This window comes from Myxocyprinus asiaticus, chromosome 25 (assembly GCF_019703515.2).
Source record: "Myxocyprinus asiaticus isolate MX2 ecotype Aquarium Trade chromosome 25, UBuf_Myxa_2, whole genome shotgun sequence".
NCBI lineage: Eukaryota > Metazoa > Chordata > Actinopteri > Cypriniformes > Catostomidae > Myxocyprinus > Myxocyprinus asiaticus.
In genome coordinates this window covers 7645835-7670008 of record NC_059368.1, presented here as the reverse complement: position 1 = coordinate 7670008, position 24174 = coordinate 7645835, and the positions used below count along the sequence as shown (strand labels likewise).

The 24174-nt window shown below is 39.0% G+C and overlaps 1 protein-coding gene and 1 non-coding gene across 2 annotated transcripts in view; one reads left to right on the top strand and one right to left on the bottom strand.

The window, feature by feature from the left end:
* Positions 1–170: 170 nt before the first annotated feature.
* Positions 171–253, bottom strand: trnal-cag (transfer RNA leucine (anticodon CAG)). The gene has a single exon. It is a non-coding gene; the product is annotated as a tRNA-Leu (tRNA).
* Positions 254–1248: 995 nt separating this feature from the next.
* LOC127415590 (cation-independent mannose-6-phosphate receptor-like) overlaps positions 1249–24174 on the top strand; it is a 68353-nt gene continuing 45427 nt past the window's right edge. Inside the window, exons 1-10 of the mRNA XM_051654360.1 lie at positions 1249–1415; positions 9999–10117; positions 10906–11004; positions 12303–12435; positions 12745–12856; positions 19338–19440; positions 19591–19750; positions 20066–20252; positions 20383–20486; positions 20700–20855. Of these exons, the coding sequence (XP_051510320.1) occupies positions 1385–1415; positions 9999–10117; positions 10906–11004; positions 12303–12435; positions 12745–12856; positions 19338–19440; positions 19591–19750; positions 20066–20252; positions 20383–20486; positions 20700–20855 (1204 nt within the window). The 5' untranslated portion in view covers positions 1249–1384. The remainder of the gene's footprint in view (positions 1416–9998; positions 10118–10905; positions 11005–12302; positions 12436–12744; positions 12857–19337; positions 19441–19590; positions 19751–20065; positions 20253–20382; positions 20487–20699; positions 20856–24174) is intronic.

Genomic DNA, 24174 nt, shown 5'->3' with positions numbered 1-24174 from the left:
GAAAAATTTTGTGTTGTAATTCTGCAAGGAATAACTTTTTGACATTTGTTTGAATGTGCTGTAAGAAAAAATGGTTTGGTTTTGTATGTTTAGACTCTGTTCAGTTGGAGCATGCAATAAAGAGCTATTGTAAAGTGTTGGGAAATATATGTTGAAAAAAAAAAAACTGTTGTCAGAAGTGGGATTCGAACCCACGCCTCCAGAGGAGACTGCGACCTGAACGCAGCGCCTTAGACCGCTCGGCCATCCTGACTGTTATTATTATGATCATGTTCTAGTATATGGAATATATCTTAGCTCTCTAAACGGAATATGCTCAACATTTTCCGTAACGATGACTCATTGGCAAATATTGTGTGGCAATTTAGCCTAGGACATAACATTGTTATGATATTGTAAAGCAGTCTTCGTGCAGGGGGCGCATGACGGCTCAGACAGCAAAATCCATTGAGCACCATTCAAAATTTAGAAGGTGTATTTTGTGTCTTTTGATACACTTATGCACTTAAAAATATAATCGTTTAAATATATTATTTTCAAGAAGTGGTGCCTATCACACAAATAAATGTATGCCCCAGCAGTCACTATAAAGTGATTAATACAAAAGTAAGGATAGTGTGATCGGAACAGACACACCTGTGATTGGCCCACGAGCACAAGCGATGATAAAAGTAACAGGTATCACGTGACGAAGCGATTCCGTTAGAAAGACCATTTTTAACTCTTTATGTGAGTTGCAAATTTTTATTATTAATTAAAATTAATTACATTTCGTTCTGTAAGTATTTCAAGACCACCAAAATTCTGGATATTTTCTACTGAATTATTCCTAATGTGTCTTTGAAGTTTGATAATAGCCTATAGGCCTTATTCTTAGTTTTACAGGCTGTAAATAAGAAGAGTAAGATTTTACAGTTGTATCTGCTAAATCTTGCTTGGCAAAATATTTTATACATGAGTGTAAATTTAACCTGTATTTAGACCTAAATCGTAGGAGATTTTTGACGGTAATGGAAACGAGGCAGTGATGGCTCATCAAATGTTCAAAACTAATGTTTTCTAAAATAGATTATTAACACTGAGAAACTTTATAATCCGCGGAATTAAAATAGTGGTTCACTAAGCTCCGCCCATTTCCCTAACATTTACCACGTGACCTATACCACACGCCGTCCCGTCATGTGACCGTGAGTGGTTCCTGTTAGTACATGGTCAGTAAAGTGAGGATTGCTGTATCATGTCGGTCTGTGCGCACTAGTTTATTTTTTGACATAAAATATGAGTCGTTTGCGTGTTTATAGATCGGCACTCCTTCGCCGAGTCTCTGCTAGTGTTGTATCTACTTTGATATTGCTTCAGTGTGTATCATCAGCAGTGGGGTCGGATGACAGCCCATGGTTCCAGGATCTGTGCAAGTGAGAATAATAAATAAACAAACCCTTAAGACTGATCATTGCTGCCAAACACTGATTTATGTCACGGAAACACTTGTTTAGAAATAAATGCATGTGTTTAAATATGATGCAGGAAGCTGATTATTGCATTGTCATTTTGAGAAGTAGTTTTGGCTCTTTAGCATTTAGGCTAGCTTGGCAGGTTTAACACACTATTATATTATATCAGTATAATTTCATTTTAAGGGTTAGTATTCGAATTCTGTCATCATTTACCAACCTTCGTGTTGTTCCAAACCTGTTTAACTTTCATTCATGGAACACTAAATGAGATGTTAGGCAGAGTGATGGCCTCAGTCACTATTCACTTTCTTTGTATGAAAAATACATGCAAAGTGAATGGTGACTGAAGTTAGAAAAAAAGTTAGAAACAGGTTTGGAATGAAACGAGTTTAAGTAAATGACATGATGTTCATTTTTGGGTGAAGTGTCCCTTGAAAGTAGTCACAAATCGAACTATCTGTAGATGGAGCTGACTGGATGACGTCACAGTCATCAGACTGCCATGCAACTGTAATACATTCTGATCATGTAAATCTGGTTTTAAATGAGATTTTGTGTATATGCAGTTACAAGTGGGAGGCCATTGACCAGGACAGCAATGTGAGATACACACTAAAGCTCTGTGATTCATCACCAGACACAGACTGTGGGAAAGACAGCGCTGTCTGTGCACAAAACCTAAAGAGTAACTTGAAACAGTCAGTGGCTAAGTGCAATACATCATTGTACCAAGGCAACATAATGCATAACCAAAAGCATTTATAACAGGCCTAAAGTGTGTTTTTAGTGTACATTGCTTAAAAAATACTTTGCCTTCCCTCAGTGACATCATCTGTAAGAGTAGTCCTGATTTCACCATTTAAAATCTGTAAATCAATTTTTAACTGTCTCTGCATGAGCTATGCTACCGAATCTCATATCTCATACCAAAATCCAAAGAAATATGAAAAAAATTAAAGTAAATGAAAGCTTGATTATACATCAATATAACTATAACATCTCCTACACAAATACTGTAATGTGAAGAAATTATATGTTGTGAAATATCTGGCAGTTTGTTGTAATACTTTTAATTTGTGTTCAGTTTAATTAAATAAACTGTATTATAGCTATTTTTACTAGGAGTAGTTCACCCAAAAAATTGAAATTCTTTCATCATTTACTCACTCTCATGCCATCCCAGATGTGTATGACTTTCTTTCTTTTGCAGAACACAAACAAAGATTTTTAGAAGAATATTACAGCTCTGAAGGTCCATACAATGCAATTTGAATGGTGATCTAAACTTTGAAACTCCAAAAAGCATGTAAATGCAGCATAAAGTCAAGTCATTTTATATTTGTATAGTGCTTTTCACAACACACATCGTTTCAAAGCAGATTTACAGGAAATCATGCATTAACAAAAATAAAACTAAAACTAATATCTATAATGTTTTGCAGTGATCATTGTGTAGTTTGATTAAATATGATTGTAAAATCTGTATATAATTAAATAATAATTGTATTTAAATAAAAGTAATCAATACAAATCTAGCTGTTAAATTCATGTCTTTTGAAGCAAGATCCAATCGATATTGGGTGAGAAAAAGCTAATTATAACTCCGTTTTCAGTATAAATCTTGATTGCACTCAAGCTTAAAATCATGATCATGCCTACAATGGCCAGATGTGTAGTGAAAAAATTAAATTTTTACGTTTTTATTTTTTTGTAAACTTATCAGTTACATTTTGATATGTTCTCACCGAAAACTGATTGGATTGCTTCAGAAGTTTATGGATTCAATCGTATGGATTACTTTTATACTGCCTTTATTCGCTTTTTGGAGCTTCTGATCACCATTCACTTCCATTGTATGGACTTTCAGAGCTCACATATTCTCATAGAAACCTTCGTTTGTGTTCTGCAAAAGAAAGAGAGTCATACTGGGATGGCATGAGGGTGAGTAAATGATGAGATAATTGTCATTTTTGGGTGAACTTTTCCTTTATACAATAAAAAAAAAAAATTTAGTTACAGTATACAGTACCATACAGTGAAACACCATTAAATATAATGAGAACTCAAAAGTTAAATATCCAAATACATTACAGTCATGGGAATTTGGGTGAAAAGTGTGCTTAATTTTCATGAAAATAATGTCACAATGCAATATATCTATATTTGAACAAAGAAAGAAGTATTGATTTTTACTTAGTCTTAATATATTTACATGTTAAACATTAACTGTAATTGTGCACAACATTGCACATCACCTTGAGCTACTAAGCTTGAGTTCTATGACAGAGCACAGACAGAGTGCTTGTTTGTTTTGCCTTATCCAACAAGTCAGGTGATCTCCATATGAACCTAACAATTGAATACTTATACAAATAGTAACTCCGTTTTATTTTATTTTATTTTTTTCATCCCTTCTCCCAAATTGGAATGCCCAAATCCCACTACTTAGTAGGTCCTCGTGGTGGTGCGGTTACTCACCTCAATCCGGGTGGCGGAGGACAAGTCTCAGTTGCCTCCGCTTCTGAGACAGTCAGTCCGCGCATCTTATCACGTGGCTCATTGTGCATGACACCGTGGAGACTCTGCATGTGGAGGCTTATGCTACTCTCCGTGATCCATGCACAACTTACCATGCGCCCCATTGAGAGCGAGAACCACTAATCATGACCACGAGGAGGTTACCCCATGTGACTCTACCCTCCCTAGCAACCAGGCTAATTTGGTTGCTTAGGAGACCTGGCTGGAGTCACTCAGCACACCCTGGATTTGAACTCGCAACTCCAGGGGTGGTAGTCAGCGTCAATACTCGCTGAGCTACCCAGGCCCCACCAATAGTAACTCTGAGTTTAATTGCACTAGCCCAGGTTTACAAGCTTATTTGTTGTCACAACAAACACCGGAGGTTTTTTGGGTCAGCTACTTCTACATGTGAGTGTGGATGTGTCCTGAGTTCAGCTGTTTTCTTGTGCTTCAGAGAACTTCTATAGTTAGATTTGTTTATTTAGTGTGCATGCTCACTTGTCCTAGTATCTATTATCTTGTATTCCTGCAGTCTTATCTTTGTTTGGTGGTAAGTAGGTCACAGTTATCAAGCAGCAGGTGCTGTAGTTGAACATGACAGTAAGAAAAATGCCTCTGTGTTATAGCTGACTTAACAGTATTTTAGTAACTGGTAGTAATCTGCGGTGTTTGCAACAACTGTTAAAGTCAAGCAAAATGTTGCGTATTGAACCAAGCCGTTGTATGACAGACTTGGGCTATGTTTGGAATGTCATACTACCAAAGCAGCCAAAAAGTGCCCAACATAGATGGGAACACCTTCAATACTGTTTAAAAAGCATCCCAGGGTGATACCTCAAGAAGTTGGTTGAGAAAATGTCAAGAGTACATGTCTGCAAATTCTAGGCAAAGTGTGACTACTTTGAAGATGCTAAAATATAACACAGTTTTGATTTATTTTGGATTTTGTTTAGCCTCAACATAATTCCCATAGTTCCATTTATGTTATTCCATAGTTTTGATTACTTTACTATTATTCTAAAATGTGAAAAAAAATTATAATAAAGAATGAGTAAGTGTTTCAAAACTTTTGACCGGTAGTGTATATATGTATATGTATATATATACATACACACACACAGTTGAAGTCAGAAGTTTACATACACTTAGGTTGAAGTCATTAAAACTCATTTTTTAACCACTCCACAGATTTCATATTAGCAAACTATAGTTTTGGCAAGTCATTTAGGACATCTACTTTGTGCAAAAATTTTAATTTTTCCAACAATTGTTTACAGACAGATTGTTTCACTTTTAATTGACTATATCACAATTCCAGTGGGTCAGAAGTTTACATATACTAAGTTAACTGTGCTTTTTAAGCAGCTTGGAAAATTCCAGAAAATGATGTCAAGCCTTTAGGCAATTAGCCAATTAGCTTCTGATAGGCTAATTGGAGTCAATTGGAGGTGTTCCTGTGGATGTATTTTAAGGTCTACCTTCAAACTCAGTGTCTCTTTGCTTGACATCATGGGAAAATCAAAAGAAATCAGCCAAAAAAATTGTGGACCACCATAAGTCTGGTTCATCCTTGGGAGCAATTTCCAAATGCCTGAAGGTACCATGTTCATCTGTACAAACAATAGTACGTGAGTATAAACACCATGGGACCACGCAGCCATCATACTGCTCAGGAAGGAGACGCATTCTGTCTCCTAGAGATGAACGTAGTTTGGTGCAAAAAGTGCAAATTAATCCCAGAACAACAGCAAAGGACCTTGTGAAGATGCTGGAGGAAACAGGTAGACATGTATCTATATCCACAGTAAAACAAGTCCTATATCAACATAACCTGAAAGGCTGCTCAGCAAGGAAGAAGCCACTGCTCCAAAACTGCCATAAAAAAGCCAGACTACAGTTTGCAAGTGCACATGGGTACAAAGATCTTTTTGGAGAAATGTCCTCTGGTCTGATGAAACAAAAATGTTACTGTTTGGCCATAATGACCATCCTTATGTTTGGAGGAAAAAGGGTGAGGCTTGCAAGCCAAAGAACACCATCCCAAACGTGAAGCATGGGGGTGGCAGCATCATGTTGTGGGGGTGCTTTGCTGCAGGAGGGACTGATGCACTTCACAAAATAGATGGCATCATGGGGAAGGAAAATGATGTGGATATATTGAAGCAACATCTCAAGACATCAGCCAGGAAGTTAAAGCTCTGTTGCAAATGGGTCTTCCAAATGGACAATGACCCCAAGTATACCTCCAAAGTTGTGGCAAAATGGCTTAAGGACAACAAAGTCAAGGTATTGGAGTGGCCATCAAAATGCCCTGACCTCAATCCGATGTTGGCAGAACTGAAAAAGTGTGTGCGAGCAAGGAGGCCTACAAACCTGACTCAGTTACACCAGTTCTGTCTGGAGGAATGAGCCAAAGATCCAGCAACTTATTGTGAGAAGCTTGTGGAAGGCTACCCAAAACGTTTGACCCAAGTTAAACAATTTAAAGGCAATGCTACCAAATACTAACAAAGTGTATGTGAACTTCTGACCCACTGGGAATGTGATGAAAGAAATAAAAGCTGAAATATTTTTTCTCTACTATTATTCTAACATTTCACATTCTTAAAGTAAAGTAGTGATCTTAACTGACCTAAGACAGAGAATGTTTTCTATGATTAAATGTCAGGAATTGTGAAAAACTGAGTTTAAATGTATTTGGCTAAGGTGCATGTAAGCTTCTGACTTCAACTGTATATACATTGAATTACCTTAATTTGGGGACATTTCTCACCAAATATTGATAGCCAATGATTTGCAGTTTAATGAATCAGCATGTCATGTAAATCATTTGATTAAAAAAATTTAATTGGGTGACAGCCTTTATTTTGAAACAAAATTGGATCAAAAATGCTAAATAACCATTTTTATTTGTTTAATACAACATAAAAAGATTCTATGTAAACAGTGTAGCATACTACTGTTATAAACATTCATTGTTATACAATGCATGATGTTTCACATATTATTTTTAAAGGAATATTTGTGTTCAGTACAAGTTAAGCTCAATCAACATCATTTATTGCATAATGTAGATTACCACAAAAATCGAGTTTACAGTGAGGCATTTACAGTGGAAGTGAATGAGGGCAGTTTTTGGAGTGTTTAAAGGCAACAAAATGAAATTAATAATTAAAAAAAAGCCCAAACATGAACTGTTCTGTAAAAACTTGTATATTATTTGAGCTGCAAAGTTTTTAAAATCGTTGTTTTTACAGCCGTTTTTGGTTTTACATTGTTACGTTGTCATGGCAACAAAGTTGTAAATTTGAATTCAACTACACAGAATTTATTTATTTTTAAAGAAAAGGAGGGATAAGTAAAAAAAACAATTTTTTTGTGTTACTCAACATTGTGCCACAAATGCTGTTGATTGAGCCTAACTAGTATTGAACCTGGAATATTCCTTGCCACCATATATCCTGCACAGTAATCAGTACGCTAGTATTTCTTTCTGAACATTTGAAAGTTTTTGCACGTGGCATGTTGAATGTTCTCATGGTTTTGTGTTCCAGCCATAGTTTGTCTGGTATGTTTACAGAACCATTTGGCATGCCGTCCCATTTTGTAGGTCATCTTCTCATGTAGTATGTTCCCATGGATTAAAGGCACTAGACATGAACATTCAGCCTGTACAGATCACACACTGCAATATTTTAACCTTGTTATGTTCCATTGAGACATACGAATACACTTGTTGTGCTGGTGAACTTTGGCTGACTTTTTTTTCTGTCTGTGTTACAAAACAAGTCTCCGTTATTAAGGCATATTATGGCTGCTTGTTCATGTGCTGTGCTCTTCAGCTTAAAAAGTGTGTTGACAAATGACTATATCTGACTATATTAGTTACTAAGTGAATGTCCAAGTGCAGAAAGTTTGGATCCGTTTACAGCTTTAAATCTCAGCAGCATTTAAGCCTAAGTTTGTCTGATACTGCATTATGTTACCAGCTTGATGCAAAACAATTCCAATATTAAAGAAGCTTTGGTGCCTTTTCACTTTGCAGGCAGATTCTGTTTTGCATGTGGGCAGTTGACATGACATGGTAATTTACTGGCCTCGTAGATGAAAGGCCAACATTTTATTTCTCAAATATTTCAATAATTTGATTGGATATATATATATATATATATATATATATATATATATATACTCCTCATAATTTGACATACAGGAACATCAAAATGAACAGTGTAGATAGAAATCCAATTTAAACATAGGCTATAGGAGTCTATTTTCAAGAATGACTGGTCATGAATTTACATATTGCCCGAAACATAAAAAAAAAAAAAAAAAAAGTCTATACCCTTGTTGTGTTTTGGCTTTTCTATGTATAATTTAATTTCATTTTAGCCGACTTATCTCTGTACTACATAACTTTCGATTTTTGAGTCATGTCGGCAGCTATATTACCCTGCAGCTCTCGCCTGGTTGCCCACTAAAGCTAAGCAGGGTTGAGCCTAGCCAGTACTTGGGAGACCTCCTGGGGAAAGTAAGGTTGCTGCTGGAAGTGGTATTATGGAGGCCAGCAGGGGGTGCTCACCCTGTGGTTTGTGTGGGTCTTAATGCCCCTGTATAATGATGGGTACACTATATTGTAAAACAAAAAAAAAAAGAAAAAGCACCGTCTTTGAGATGAGACGTTAAACCAAGGTCCTGACTCTCTGTGGTCATTAACAATCCCAGGGCAATTCTCGTAAAGAGTAGGGGTATAACCCTGTTGTCCTGGCCAAAATAACCCTCATTGGCCCTTACCTATCATGGCCTCCTAATAATCTCCATCCCTGAATTGGCTACATCACTCTACTCTCCACCAATAGCTGGTGTGTGGTGGGCGTTCTGGCGCACTATGGCTGCCATCGCATCATCCAGGTGGATGCTGCACACTGGTGATGGTTGAGGAGATTCCACCTATCCTATGTAAAGTGCTTTGAGTGCCTAGAAAAGCGCTATATAAATGTAAGGAATTATTATTATTATAGTGAAGTTTGTCTTTGGGAGAAACGGCAACAAAACTACATCTTGTAAGAAACCTCATTAAAGTTTTACATTAAAACCTGTTTGTATCAAAAGAGTACATCTCTACTTCCATCCGATATGCCATTTTGAAAAGCGATTTAAAGAGAATCAGCACACTGTTAAACACGATGACCTTCTGCGAGGACAATGAGCCTTACTTACCTCCTCTGTGCATTATCACTTAGAGAATCAAGGGGTTCATCCAAAAGCTGGAAAATATTGCTTTCAGAGGCTGTATTTGGAGTTGGAATGAAAAAAGTTGCATTTAAAACTGTTCTGATACCAGTGCAGTCAGAAAACACAGGAGGTTAAGTTATTCACTAATTAGGGAGCAAGGAAGCATCCTATAGCTTTCCTATGCAGCCAGGTGCATTCACTCCAAACTTCTGGTCAAAAGTTCAGTTTCAGGCTGCAGATGAAGTTTACACCTCTCAACATGGTTGGCTGACATGTTACAATGGTAATCAGTACATAGATTCAGAATTTATATTGTAAAAATGTATTTTAACATGGTTAGCAGTGATTGGACAATGCTGGCCATTACTTGTACCAGAATTAATTATGCTAATTTCTTATTGGTAAAATCTTCAGCACTGGCTATCACTTGTTTGGTTGACAGTGCAAAGAGAGAACATTGAGATTTTGTTGCCAAAGTAAAAAAAAAAAAATTCAAAAATCATCTATGACTCTGCTGTGAATAAGGTCCATATGTGCTTGGACCCCAATGATTGCCGCTTGCGGCTATATTATCATTTGTAATGTTTATGCACTACTGCTGTTAAATTAATTTGCCACACCGCAAGACCATTTACAATCAGCTAGTGAAAGGAGATTAAAATGGTGAAAAACTAAAAGAAATGGTGACCTGTAACAGTAAATGTTAACCTAAAATCTTCATGTTAGGTACTAAAAAAGTTCATGTCCATGTTGTGGTTTAAACAGTGTTTTTTTTTTCCTCTGTAGGGGAGCTCTCCTTGCAGAAAGTCTCGCCTGCTGTGCTCGATTTCAACAGCTCGAAGAAATGCGACGGCAAGAGCAGCAACATTCAGAGCAGCATCACCTTTCACTGCGGCAAAACAATGGTACGCTTTCTCCTGCCAGAGATGCCTGAGAACAGACTGTGACATTTGCAAGGCTGCTTGTTTCCTTCCAGCCTCGCAATGATGGGAAAGTTGTATAATATTGAAACAAACCGAGAGTCGGTTTAGCTGCCCACTTCCTTTCCAAGTGAAAGAGTAGAAATTTCGGTCTGTACTCAGATGTGTTTTTGATAGATGTATGAATTACTTTTGCTTAGCCACATGACTCATGGTAAAGGCAGACCAGAGTGTTAATGGATAGATTGGTCACACTTTAAAAGATCATAAAAAAATATAGTGAATAGCCAAAATACAGTTTGATTGGACATACATAATTTGATGTTACAACAAAAGTTTTCACCTCCCAAGTTGATAAGCATTTTGCAAGTATACAGGATTATGTGATAAGTTACATTTCATTATTTGCATTGTTGCATCGTTCTTTTTCCCTGCTATCTGCGACCCTATCAGAACAGACCTGTGACCCAATTTAGGTCACGGCCCAGCAGAACCACTAAAACGTATTATGCAACTAAGGAACTGAAACAACAATTTCTCCTCTGCTCTATGCATAAGGATGAAATAGTTCTCTAATTGTAACACCAGCTCATGTGCAGTGTGTGTGTAAGGCACAGAAAGACAGGAAGTTAAGAGTGCTAGAAGTTGTTAAAGAAAATGAAGCTTGCTTGTAAATCTACTGATTTTATGTTTGTAACCCCAAGTTTGCATGCTAATTATGACCACTTTAGCACACCATTAATGATCTGCTTTTTTTTTGGTTTTGAACAAAGGGCACACCAGAGTTCGTCACCGTCTCTGAGTGTGTGCATTACTTTGAATGGAGGACGTATGCTGCCTGCAGAAGAGTTAAATTCAAACCACATAAAGAGGTGAGTGAAGCTGATGAGACAATGACATTTCAGTCTGAGCGTTGAGGAGGGGGCAAGTGTGAATGTGCGACTGTATGTGTGGGTTAAAGGCATTAATGAGCTCCTTTTTAGCAACATGCTTTGACAGCGTGACGTTCTAAATAAACAACTGAATAATGCGTAATCTGCAGAAAAAAATATGAATCTGCTTGCAGAGGAAGTCTTATTTTAACTATTTAATCAGTACATATGAGCAATTAAGCAACGTTTTAATGATCTAGATATGCTCTTTAGTATAATATTTGCGAATTTATCCAATAATTAATGCAGTTTTTTTTAATGATTTTATCATTTCAAGGACCCCAAAAAAGGATGATTTCTTTGCAAGAAACCTCCCTTGCCAAAAAAATAAAATAAAATTGAAAGGCAGCGATTATTTTCATAAACACCTATTTATAATGTGATAAAAATTAATAAGTGTGATATTAAGTAATTGAACAAAATTATTCAATAATCTATTAAATTAATACTTTTTAATTAACAATTTATTAAAAAAACAATTAAAATTACTTTACAATCCAAATAAATAATTGGATTTTATATTGTCATTATACTAAAGTCAAAAGAAATTAATAAAATATTATCTGGAAAATATTTACTTTGTATTAAGTTGACAACTTATCTTTTTTCTACCCACTTTTAGAGTAATGTTACATGTATAAACCATCTAAAAACCATTTTCAGTTAAATTAAAATCAATGTGTAGTTCTTAGAAAACAGGATGAAACCGTAATAATGTAAAATTTGGTAAAAGTTTTTATTTTATTTTATTTTTTATACATTTCTTACACATTTAATTCTCTTAAATTTTCCATTGACCCCCTAGCACCGCTTTGTGGCCCCCTGGGTGTCCCGGGACCCCAGTTTAAAAACCTGTTCTATTACATTTGTATAAAAAGTATTAATTTTATTTTATATTGTTTTTATTATTATTTTAATACTTTTTTATATCTTAAGATGGAAATTTAATTTAAACGGATAGTTCCGACTCAATTCTGATTAGGTGAGCCATTTTTGAAGCTGTTATAAAATGACAATAAACATTCACTTGTACAACCCACATGTTCTATATTAATTTGCCAAGTTGCTACATTGTTTGCCAACTGCAAACAGCTCTCAATTAGGATATTGCCACCGTTTTATTAAAGCAATAAGCTACTCAAGTCTGTTCATTACAGTGATTTTACCACGAGTAAGGGGTGTTAGCCACTACTTTTAGACTTTTGTGACTTCCTTTTTTTTTTTTTTTTTTTTTAAAGGTCCCCTGCTATGTCTTTGACACGGATGGAAAGAAACACGACCTGAACCCACTGATTAAACTCACGGATGGTTACCTGGTCGATGACCCAGATGACGACATTGATTTCTACATTAATATATGCAGAAATCTAAGTGAGTTGTTTTTATTTTGTGGTTTTTTTATATCATTTATGCATAGCAGTGTAAGGACACAGAATTGTACAGCTTCTGCGGCCTGCTCATGTCAATGGTTTGGCTCCTAGTCAACATACACCTCACTTATTTGCTTAAAAGCTGCGTTATCAAGCAAAAGATCTGCAAAGTGTCTGATCAGGTTTTTATTTAAATTAAACAAACAAAACATCTGAAAGTGCAGTATGTGTTTTACATGTACAGATAACTGATTTTCAGTTGGCCATCTTTTTTTATTAAAACCCATTTGTGGTAAACTTCTCTGTTTAGACCGAGCCGGAAGTCTCTGTCCAGAGGGATCTGCTGCTTGTCTCACCTCCGGCAAAGGTTCCTTTGACATGGGTCAGCCCGTCAACCAGCTCGAGCGGCTCTCCAATGACAAGTATGTGCTCACCCTCACATCACCCTCATGTCGCTCCAAACTCATGACTGACTGACTTCTGTGGAACACAAAACAAGAATTTTTGAAGAATAACCTGGCAGCTCTTTTATAATATAATGAAAGTGATATTTTAATGGAATTTTTTTTTTGTACATAACTTAAATTTAGTTTGTTCTGCACACAAAGTTGTCGTATGTCTTCAGAACACTACAAATATAGTGCATGAATTGTATGGTCTATTTTTATGACACTTTTATGATTCTGCTTTGTCAGTTTGGAGCTCCAGTCCCCATTCAGTGTCATTGTATTAAAGGAATGTTCCGGGCTCAATACTAGTTAACCTTTACAAAAATTGAGAGTTTACTGCAAATTTGCCGCAAAATCGGCAAATTATCTATCGTTGCCGAAGGTTTGCTGGAGGTTCACCACTACCGGTGAAGAGCTGCAAACTTCTGGCAAACATTTGCGGCGAATCACAAGCTCATTTGCATGTGAAAATAACAAGTGGCAAATTTGCGGCAAAAATATTTTTATAAGGGAAGCTCAATCGACAGCATTTATGACATTATGTTGATTACCACAAAAATTATTTTGACTCATCCCCTTTTCTTTAAAAAAAAAAAAAAGCAAAAATCGAGGTTACATAGAGGCACTTAGAATGAATGTGAATGTAGCCTGTTTTTGGAGGGTTTAAACACAGAAATGTGAAGCTTATAATTTTATAACAGCACTTTCATTAATTCTTCTGTTAGAACTCGTGTATTATTTGAGCTCTCCCAGATAGCACACATACATCTCCGAGATGTCTGTTTTAAATCTTTTCATCTGGAAAGCATCACAATCTAATTAACATCTGCTAAACATCTTAAAAAGATCAGATTTAGAAACATTCTAAATCATAAACGTCTCAAAGACATCTGCTTAGTGTCTTATTGACATCCGAGACACACTTATTGACATACGTCTTATAGATGTATTGCAGATGAGCAAAAAACCTAAAAAAATATGCCTTCCAGATGTAAACACACACATCAAATAGACGTCTGGGTGATGTACGTATGCTATCAAGGAAGCAAATTGTAATTTATACAATCGTTTGTAGGGTTTCAGGGTTTGTTGACATTACATCGTCATGGCAATGAAGTTGTAAAATTGGCTATAACATTATACAGAAAAGGTTGGTAAGCGATTTTAGCACACTAAAATCGTGTTTACATGCATATTGTTTATGTGTTGTGGCTAAACTTTTGAAACAGTGAGTATTTTAATGTCAAAAAATTGGCTCCCATTCACTTCCATTTTAAGTGCCTCACTGCAAGCCAGATATTTATTTTTATTTTTATTTATTTTTTTAAAGAAAAGAGGGACGAGTCAAATTAAATTGTAACTCAACATTATGCCAAAAATGCTGTCGATTGAATATAACTTGCAGGGCTCGAAAATAAGGACTGCCTGATGGCCCGGGGCCATTGTGAGAGAGATTCGGGCCAGTTGCTAGAACTGTCACTTGTCTGATCAGGCCAGTGCTGCACTTATAACGTTATAGCTTGTTTGACAACAAGTGTGAAAGCACAAAAATTACATGGAACAAACACAGTCTTGTAACCGAGCACTCGGGAGTGGAGTGAGCGCGCACAAATATATAGAATGCGCAGATATGAGCGAGTGCATAATATACTGGACGCGGCAAGGAATAGTCGCGTGAGTGCAAAAGAACGTGTTGAAACAGAGCGTGCTGTTCTAGAATTGTCCTCGCTATGTTCCTAGCCACATCTATTACGATGTGTGAAAATTGCAGGAAAAAAATACCATACTTAGTGAATTTCAGAGCGGGATTGCACATCTTACGCAACATTTAAATTATCCCCACACATTCCATGTTCACAATGTGGAAATTCACACATTCTTTTTAACATATTGGTGAAAATAAATAATCCATACATACTGTAGGACAGGAACACAAGAAATCAAAATTTTCTTTCTATTTGACTGTAAATCCATGTTTCTCCATGCATCTCTCTCATCATCTCTCTCCAGCTCTGCATGAGCACTTGCAAAGGGACAGAGCAGTAGTATTGTTTGCACATGGAAAAAAAGCATAAAAAGCTAAAAGCTTTTAATAGCTTTTAGAGATGAAGCACTGATGAAACATAATAAACTTTGTTAAACCCCTGTTCTATTTATAACATTCCTTCGGTATCTCACTATGGGAATTCGCCTCAGCAGTGAGAACAGCCCATGGGATCGGGTGGCTGGAGTCTCTGATGATCCTCCGAGCTTTTTTCACTCACCGCCTTGTATATATTTCCTCGAGGGAGGGAAGCTCACCTCCAATGATGTGTCTGGCAGTTCGCACCACCCTTTGCAGTGCTTTGCGGTTGTGGGCGGTGCTATTGCCGTAGCAGGCGGAGATGCAGCCAGTCAGGATGCTCTCTACAGTGCAGGTGTAGAACCGTGTGAGGATGTGGCGGTTCATTCCAAACTTCCTCAGCTGTCTCAGGAAGAAGAGGCGCTGATGAGCCTTCTTCACAACGACTTCAGTGTGGATGGACCATGTGAGTTCCTCAGTGATGTGGACACCCAGGAACTTGAAGCTGCTGACTCTCTCCACTGGTGCTCCATTGATGGTGATGGGACTGTGTTCTCTGTCTTTTCTCCTGAAGTCCACCACAAGCTCCTTTGTCTTGCTGACGTTGAGGGAGAGGTTGTGCTCCTGACACCAGTGTGTCAGAGTGTGCATCTCCTCTCTGTAGGCTGTTTCATCATTGTCAGTGATCAGACCTACCACCGTCGTGTCATCAGCAAACTTAATGATGGCATTGGAGCTATGTGTTGCCACACAGTCATGTGTGTACAAGGAATACAGTAGTGGGCTGAGAACACAGCCCTGTGGGGCTCCAGTGTTGAGGGTTAGTGATGAGGAGATGTTGCTGCCTATTCTAACCACCTGGCATCTGCTTGACAGGAAGTCCAGGATCCAGCTGCACAGCGAGCTGTTTAAGCCCAGAGCCTGGAGTTTCTCATCTAGCTTGGAGGGCACTATGGTGTTGAATGCTGAGCTGTAGTCTACAAACAGCATTCTCACATAAGTGTTCTTTTTTTCCAGGTGGGAGAGAGCAGTGTGTATTGTAGATGCAATGGCATCATCAGTGGAGCAGTTGTTGCGGTAAACAAACTGCTACGGGTCAAGAGAGAGAGGCAGCACAGAGCAGATGTAATCTCTGATTAGTCTCTCAAAGCATTTGCTGATGATGGGGGTCAGAGCAACAGGACGCCAGTCATTTAAGCAAATTATTTTTGATTGCTTTGGAACAGGCACAATGGTGGATGTTTTAAAGCATGTGGGGACTACAGACAAAGAGAGGGAAAGGTTGAAAATGTCCGTAAAAACACCAGCCAGCTGGTTCGCACACGCTCTGATGACGCGGCCCGGAATGCCGTCTGGGCCCACGGCTTTGCAGATATTCACCCGTCGGAAGGATCGGGTTACATCCGCTACAGAGACGGAGATTGAACTAACCTCTGTAGCTTCGGCCGCGAGAGCTCTCTCCGCGTGGGCGGTATTATTTTCCTCAAAACGAGCACAAAAAGTATTTAGCTCATCCGGGAGAGAGGCAGCGGTGTTCATGGTGGAGTTTTTATTCCCTTTAAAGTCTGTGATGATGTTAATTCCCTGCCACATGCTTCTAGAGTTGGTGGTGTTAAACTGTCCTTCAGTCTTGCTCCTGTACTGGCGTTTTGCGGTTCTGATAGTTTTTGGAGGGCATAACTGGCTTGTTTATGCTCCTCCGCGTTCCCGGAATTAAAAGCGGAGGTCCGCACATTAAGTGCCGTGCGAACATCGTTATTTATCCATGGTTTCTGATTCGGATAGATCTGTATTGTTCTGGTCGGAACAACGTCCTCTACGCACTTTCTGATGAAACACATTACGCTATCAGTGTAAAGCTCGATGTCGTCATCAGAGGTGGACCGGAACATCTCCCAGTCCGTGTGTTCAAACCAGTTTTGTAGCGTAGAATCTGATTGGTCTGACCAGCACTGGATCGTTCTGAGGGTGGGTGCTTCCTGTTTCACTTTCTGCCTGTACGCGGGCAGAAGCAGAATGGAAGAGTGGTCCGATTTGCCAAATGGTGGGCTGGGGAGGGATTTGTAGCCATCCCAGAACGGAGAGTAGCAATGGTCCAAAACCCGGTCCCCTCGTGTGTTGAAACTAATGTGCTGGTGATATTTTGGTGCGACTGATTTTAAACTGGCTTTATTAAAGTCCCCGGTCACAATGAACGCGGCCTCAGGGTGCGTGGTTTCCTGCTCACTTATCCTCCCATACAGTTCCTTGAGTGCCCGGTCTGTGTCGGCTTGTGGGGGAATGTACACAGCAGTGATAATGACCGCTGTGAATTCCCTCGGTAGCCAGAATGGTCGACACAGAAGCGTGAGAAATTCCAGATCAGGAGAGCAGAAAGACTTGATATAATGTACGTTCCTCTGATCACACCAGGATTTGTTGATCATAAAACATACTCCACCACCTCTACTTTTATCTGAGAGGTCTTTCGCTCTGTCCGCTCGGTGCACGGAGAACCCCACGGGTTCAGTGACTGAGTCTGGAATCTCCACAGACATCCAAGTTTCCGTAAGGCAGATAATGCAGCAGTCCCTCGTATCTCGTTGGAAAGAGATCCGCGCTTTCAGCTCGCAGAGCTTGTTATCCAGAGACTGAACATTTGCCAGTAGAATAGTGGGTAGTGGGGGTCGATTTGCACGGCGTCTTACTCTGATGAGAACGCCGGCTCTGTTTCCCCTTTTCCTCCTGCGTTTCCGCGGCCGTGCTGCCCAAACAAAGGGCTCCGCTTGCGTGTTTGTAAACAGCGGGTCGGCATTGAGGAATTTGAAGTCCGGTTTACGGTGTGAAATTGCTGAACCAATGTCCAAAAGTGTTTGTCTGTCGTAGACAATAAGGCAGACAACATCCAATACAAAAAACATAAGAATTGTGAACAAAACAAACAAAACATTACTATGTTGTGTCGGAGCTCGCAACTCAGCAGCCATACTCGGCGCCATCTTGAGCCGCAGGAACAGCGCAGCTGGGGTGATTTAATGGCCGAAGTTTCCACCGATCTGCCTCCCCTCTTTGAATCTGCCACTTTAGCGGAGACAGGGAAAAAGGGGAAGAGGATTACGACGATGCTCGCCTTTTGGAGGACGATGGCGAGGAGAATGAGGATGATGCTTTTCTCCCAGCTCGTTCTCGGCCGGACAGCACCTGTCCAGGGAGTGCTGGACCTGGTTGAAATGTGTAGATGGGCGGCAGCCAAACTCTCCATCACCTGGCCGTCACAGCAGGCAGGCCAGGGAGAGACCTGTATGATGGTAAACGGCTGCTGTCTCGTGATGCCCTGTTAAAACAATTGATTTCTGCCATACCAGCGTGCGTCGAGATGCTACATTTTTGGGACAAGCTGTTTTCTCACAGAGTTCCTGTTAAAGATTTCTCTAGGCTGGATGTGCACGGGATGGATGATCTAGGGATGTCCAGCCCCCCTCCGGTTGAGGCATCGGTGGCAAATCACCTCCACGCCAATCGTCGGGCGGCCTTTTCATCCACTCCCCCTTCATTGCCGGGACGGACGGAGAGATTGTCGACCTCCATTTATCAGAAGATCTACCGATCTTCAGCCTTAGCCGTAAGGGCTCTTAATGCCACCTTGCTCCTCACAGCATATCAGACCGAGCTGATGGAGGAGATGGGACGGCAAATTGACTCCGGGGCTCCGGACGCGGTATTGTGGAAGGTGATCTGCATCATTGCGGATCTCAACCTGCACACGTCAAAAGGAGCCATCCAGAGCTGTGGCCGCAGCATGGGTCTCGCCATCGTGGGCGAACAGGCTCTTTGGCTAGGTTTGTCGGGTTTGTGTGAGAGAGAGAAGACAGACTTCCTGAACGCCCTGGTGGAACCAAAAGCCCTTTTCGGGGCTACGGTTTCTACGATGTGGCAGCAGTGTGATTCAAAGAAGAAAGATGGGGAGGTGTTTAAAAACTTACATAAGGCATAAAGCTGTAATTTACAGCTGTCTTGCAAATTGTAAATGTGATACAATTTTGGGGGAATTTGTCTTAAAAAATGTAGTATATATATATATATATATATATATATATATATATATATATATATATATATATATATATAATAAACATTTTGTAGCTTCGGACACAATTTTTTTAAAGCCATACTGGTAAAAACAGCGAAACAGTGAAACTGAATTGTCATTTTTGGGTAAGCTGTTCCTTAGTCAACTATTAGATGCTTCTATCCAAAGCGAAAGGGGGACTTATAGTAACCTGGTAGTGTCTTTCTCAAGGGCTTAAAGGAGATAAATGGAGATTTTGGAATGGTTCATTAATTGCCCCATGCATGAGAGCTTTCCCTTGTTGTTCACCCCTGAGTTTCGGGTTGTTTTCTTCTCTCATTCAGACTAAGGCTACGGTATGAAAATGTTAAAGAAAGCCCAGAATTCTGTGATGGTCACAGTCCAGCAGTGACAATTACATTCATTTGTCCATCTAAAAGACAAGTGGTAAAAGGACACCTACCTATTCACCTCCAGTATTGTTGTTATATTCAATTTAAGTCATGATATAGAGAGGCCATGGGGTACTAACCACGTTCTTCTATTCTGTGCCACTTGCATGGTTTTAATGATTTCTATGGTTAAATGGTTCCACAGGGCAGTATCCCAAAGATGATAAGCAACTCAAACTGTCGTTATGAGATCGAGTGGGTGACTGAGTACGCCTGCCACAGAGACTACCTTGAGAGTCACGAGTGCAAACTGACCAGTGCTCAGCATGACATCGCCATTGACCTCACTCACCTGACCCGTGGAAGTAAGTCACTCGCTGTTAGTGTAGAATGTTTGGCAACCTGCTTAGCTGTTGCAATTGCAAGTGATTAAATTAGACAGATTAAAGGATAGATTGATTCAATATTGATTCAATATTTAGAACATGCTGTAAACTCAGCAGAACATTAATTCAATCAAGGCATATTGTAACCAGAAATTTAGAATAAAAAAGACGTTCCTTCAAAGTACATTTAGCTATGGTTCAAAATTCATGTGAAAAGTGAAATAAAGTAGCTTGTTATCAATGAAGAAATACAAACAGTTTTGCTTGATTTTTTTTTTTCTTTAACTTTTGCAGTTGCAGAAGGAGCATACATGACTGAGGCTAAAAATGGCAATGACACCTATATGTTTTATATGAATGTGTGCGGGGAGACCAAGGCTGGTGGCTGTGATGATGGCAAGGGTTCCGTATCCGCCTGCCAAGTCAAAGACAAAAGCAATGTGAAGAAGATTGCCGGCAGATTCCAGAACCAAACACTGAGGTAAACACTTGAAGAAAATTATAGTTTGTAATGGAGTAATAAAGGAGTTCATAAAGTCATTATTTTTGCAATTATGATTGGTAAGGTTAGAGATACAGTACAAGGAAACTCTTTGCTTCTGTTTGTTCAGGTATTCTGATGGGGATCTCACACTGATCTACCCAGACGGCAGCAGATGCAGTACTGGATTTCAGCGCATGACCATCATTAACTTTGAGTGCAACTCAAACGCTGGTGAGTGACACAATGACTTATAGTGACTCAGGAAGTCAAGTGCCAATATGACCACAAGACATGCTGTTTAAACTTGACCTGATTGAGGAAGATTAAGTGGATGAGAACCGAGAGGATGGAACTGCCACCACCTGGAGACCTAGACAGGTCTCATGTTGTGTGGGGGGTTGGTTTACATTTCACCTGTACTTAAACCGGTTTTGTGATTTTTAGGTAATGGCGAGCCGGTGTTCACAGGAGAGTCTGACTGCACATATTACTTTGACTGGGAAACAGCATATGCGTGTATTAAAGACAAGGAAGATCTGCTGTGTCGAGTCACAGACCACAAAAAGCGCTATGACCTCTCACCCCTAACACGCTTCCCAGGTAGTGATGGGCACGAGTGCTTTGAGGGCTGGATTGTGACACCAATGATTATGAAAACATGATAATTATGTGGTTTTATTTTTTTACATTTTTTTAAACAAGTAAAAGAATCCTGTCAATATATTATAATGCCAAAAATCTATTTTTTTGTTTCATTTTTCACATTACATAGATTGGTCACACACAGAGCAAGTGTGTGATTTTATTGTCAAGCAAGTAATCATTTCCCCCAAGAGCTTCCTCATTGCTTTAGCTAATCCTTTTTTTTTTTTCATATTTGTATTTTATTGTTTTTTAATGCATTTTAGTAACAATAACTGAAACATACTCATAACACAATCTTTAAAAAGAAAAAAGGTAAAGTAAATAAAGTTGTAAGTGAATAACTAAATTAAAAATAAAAAAGGAACATTTTATGTGTGCATACAGTATATGTTTGTACAAAAATCTATATACGGATATGCACATACACATTTTATATATATATATATATATATATATATATATATATATATATATATATATATATATATATATATATATACACACACACACACACACACACACACACCTACAATTTTATTAGGAACACCTGTACATCTACTGATTCATGCGATTATCTAATCAACCAATCATGTGGCAGAAGTGTAATGCATAAAATCACGCATATACGGGTCAGAAGCTTCAGTTAATGTTCACGTCAACCATCAGAATGGGGAGCAAATGTGATCTCAGTGATTTGTGACTGTGACATAATTGCTGTTGTCAGACGGGATGGTTTAAGTATATCGGTAACTGCTGATCTCCTGGGATTTTCATGCACAGCAGTCTCTAGAGTGTAAAGAGAATGGTGCAAAAAATTAAAAACATCCAGTGAGTGGTAGTTCTGTGGGCGAAAATGGCTTGTTAATGACAGAGGTCAGAGGAGAATGGCCAGACTGGTCCAAGCTGACAGGAAGATGACAGTAACCCAAATAGCCACACGTTACAACAGTGCTATGCAGTAAAGCATTTCTGAACATACAACACGTTGAACATTGAGGCGGATGGGCTACAGCAGTAGAAAACTCTCCAGGTACCACTACTGTCAGCTAAGAACAGGAAACTGAGGCTGCAGTGGGCACAGGCTCACTAAAACTGGACGGTTGACAATTGGAAAAACATTGCCTGGTCTGACGAATCTTGATTTCTGCTGCGACATGCAGATGGTAGGCCCACTGCAGCCTGAGCTTTCTGTTTTTGGCTGACAGAAGTGGAACCCGATGTGGTCTTCTATTGTTGTAGCCCATCCACCTCAAGGTTTGATATGTTGTGCATTCTGAGATGCTCTTTTGGTCACTACAGTTTTACAGAGGATTTATCTGAGTTACCGGAGCCTTTCTGTCAGCTTGAACCAGTCTAGCCATTCTCCGTTGACCTCTCTCATCAACAAGCCATTTTTGCCCACAGAACTGCCGCTCACTGGGTGTTTTTTGTGTTTGGCTCCATTCTGAGCAAACTCTAAAGACTGTTCTGTGTGAGAATCCCAGGAGATCAGCAGGTACAGAAATTCTCAAACCAGCCCGTCTGGTACCAGCAATCATGCCATGGTTGAAATCACTGAGATCACATTCTGATGGTTGATGTGAACATTAATTGAAGCTCCTGACCCGTATCTGCTTGATTTTATGCATTACACTGCTGCCACACGATTGGCTGAATAGATAATCACATGAATAACTGGTGTACAGGTGTACCTAATTTAACTGTAATCTACTTTGTGCATGACACGAGTAATTTTTCCAACAATTGTTTACAGACAGATTGTTTCACTTTTAATTGACTATATCACAATTCCAGTGGGTCAGAAGTTTACATGTATTAAGTTAACTGTGCCTTTAAGCAGCTTGGAAAATTCCAGAAAATGATGTCAAGCCTTTAGACAATTAGCCAATTAGCTTCTGATAGGAGCTGTACTGAAGTGGAGGTGTACCTGTGGATGTATTTTAAGGCCTACCTTCAAACTCAGTGCCTCTTTGCTTGACATCATGGGAAAATCAAAAGAAATCAGCCAAGACCTCAGAAAACAAAAATTGTGGACCTCCACAAGTCTGGTTCATCCTTTTTTCAATTTTCAAACGCCTAAAGGTACCATGTTCATTTGTACAAACAATAGTATGCCAGTATAAACACCAGTGGACCACGCAGCCATCATACCACTCAGGAAGGAGACGCATTCTGTCTCCTAGAGATGAATGTAGTTTAGTGCGAAAAGTGCAAATCAATCCCAGAACAACAGCAAAGGACCTTGTGAAGATGCTGGAGGAAACAGATAGACAAGTATCTATATCCACAGTAAAACAAGTCCTATATCGACATAACCTGAAAGGCTGCTCAGCAAGGAAGAAGCCATTGCTCAATACCACCATAAAAAAGCCAAACTTTACAGTTTGCAAGTGCACATGGGGACAAAGATCTTATTTTTTGGAGAAATGTCCTCTGGTCTGATGAAACAAAAATTGTACTGTTTGTCCATAATGACCATCGTTATGTTTGGAGGAAAAAGGGTGATGCTTGCAAGCCGAAGAACACCATCCCAACCGTGAAGCATGGGGGTGGCAGCATCATGTTGTGTGGGTGCTTCACAAAATAGATAGCATCATTTGGAAGGAAAATTATGTGGGTCTTCCAAATGGACAATGACTCCAAGCATACCTCCAAAGTTGTGGCAAAATGGCTTAAGGACAACAAAGTCAAGGTATTGGAGTGGTCATCATAAAGCCCTGACCTTAGTCCGATAGAACATTTGTTGGCAGAACTGAAAAAGCGTGTGCGAGCAAGGAGGCCTAGAAAACCTGACTCAGTTACACCAGTTCTGTCTGGAGGAATGGGCCAAAATTCCAGCAATTTATTGTGAGAAGCTTGTGGAAGGCTACCCAAAACGTTTGACCCAAGTTAAACAATTTAAAGGCAATGCTACCAAATACTAACAAATTATATGTAGACTTCTGACCCACTGGGAATGTGATGAAAGAAATAAAAGATGAAATAAATAATTCTTTCTACTATTATTCTGACATTTCACGTTCTTAAAATAAAGTAGTGATCCTAACTGACCTAAGACAGGGAATGTTTCTACGATTAAATGTCAGGAATTGTGAAAAACTGAGTTTAAATGTATTTGGCTGAGGTGTTTGTAACTTGTTACTTGATGTCTTCAAGTGTGTGTGTGTGTGTGTGTGTGTGTGTGTGTGTATATATATATATATATATATATATATATATATATATATGTATATTATATAATTTTACTTGAAATTACCATATTTGTGTTTACCTC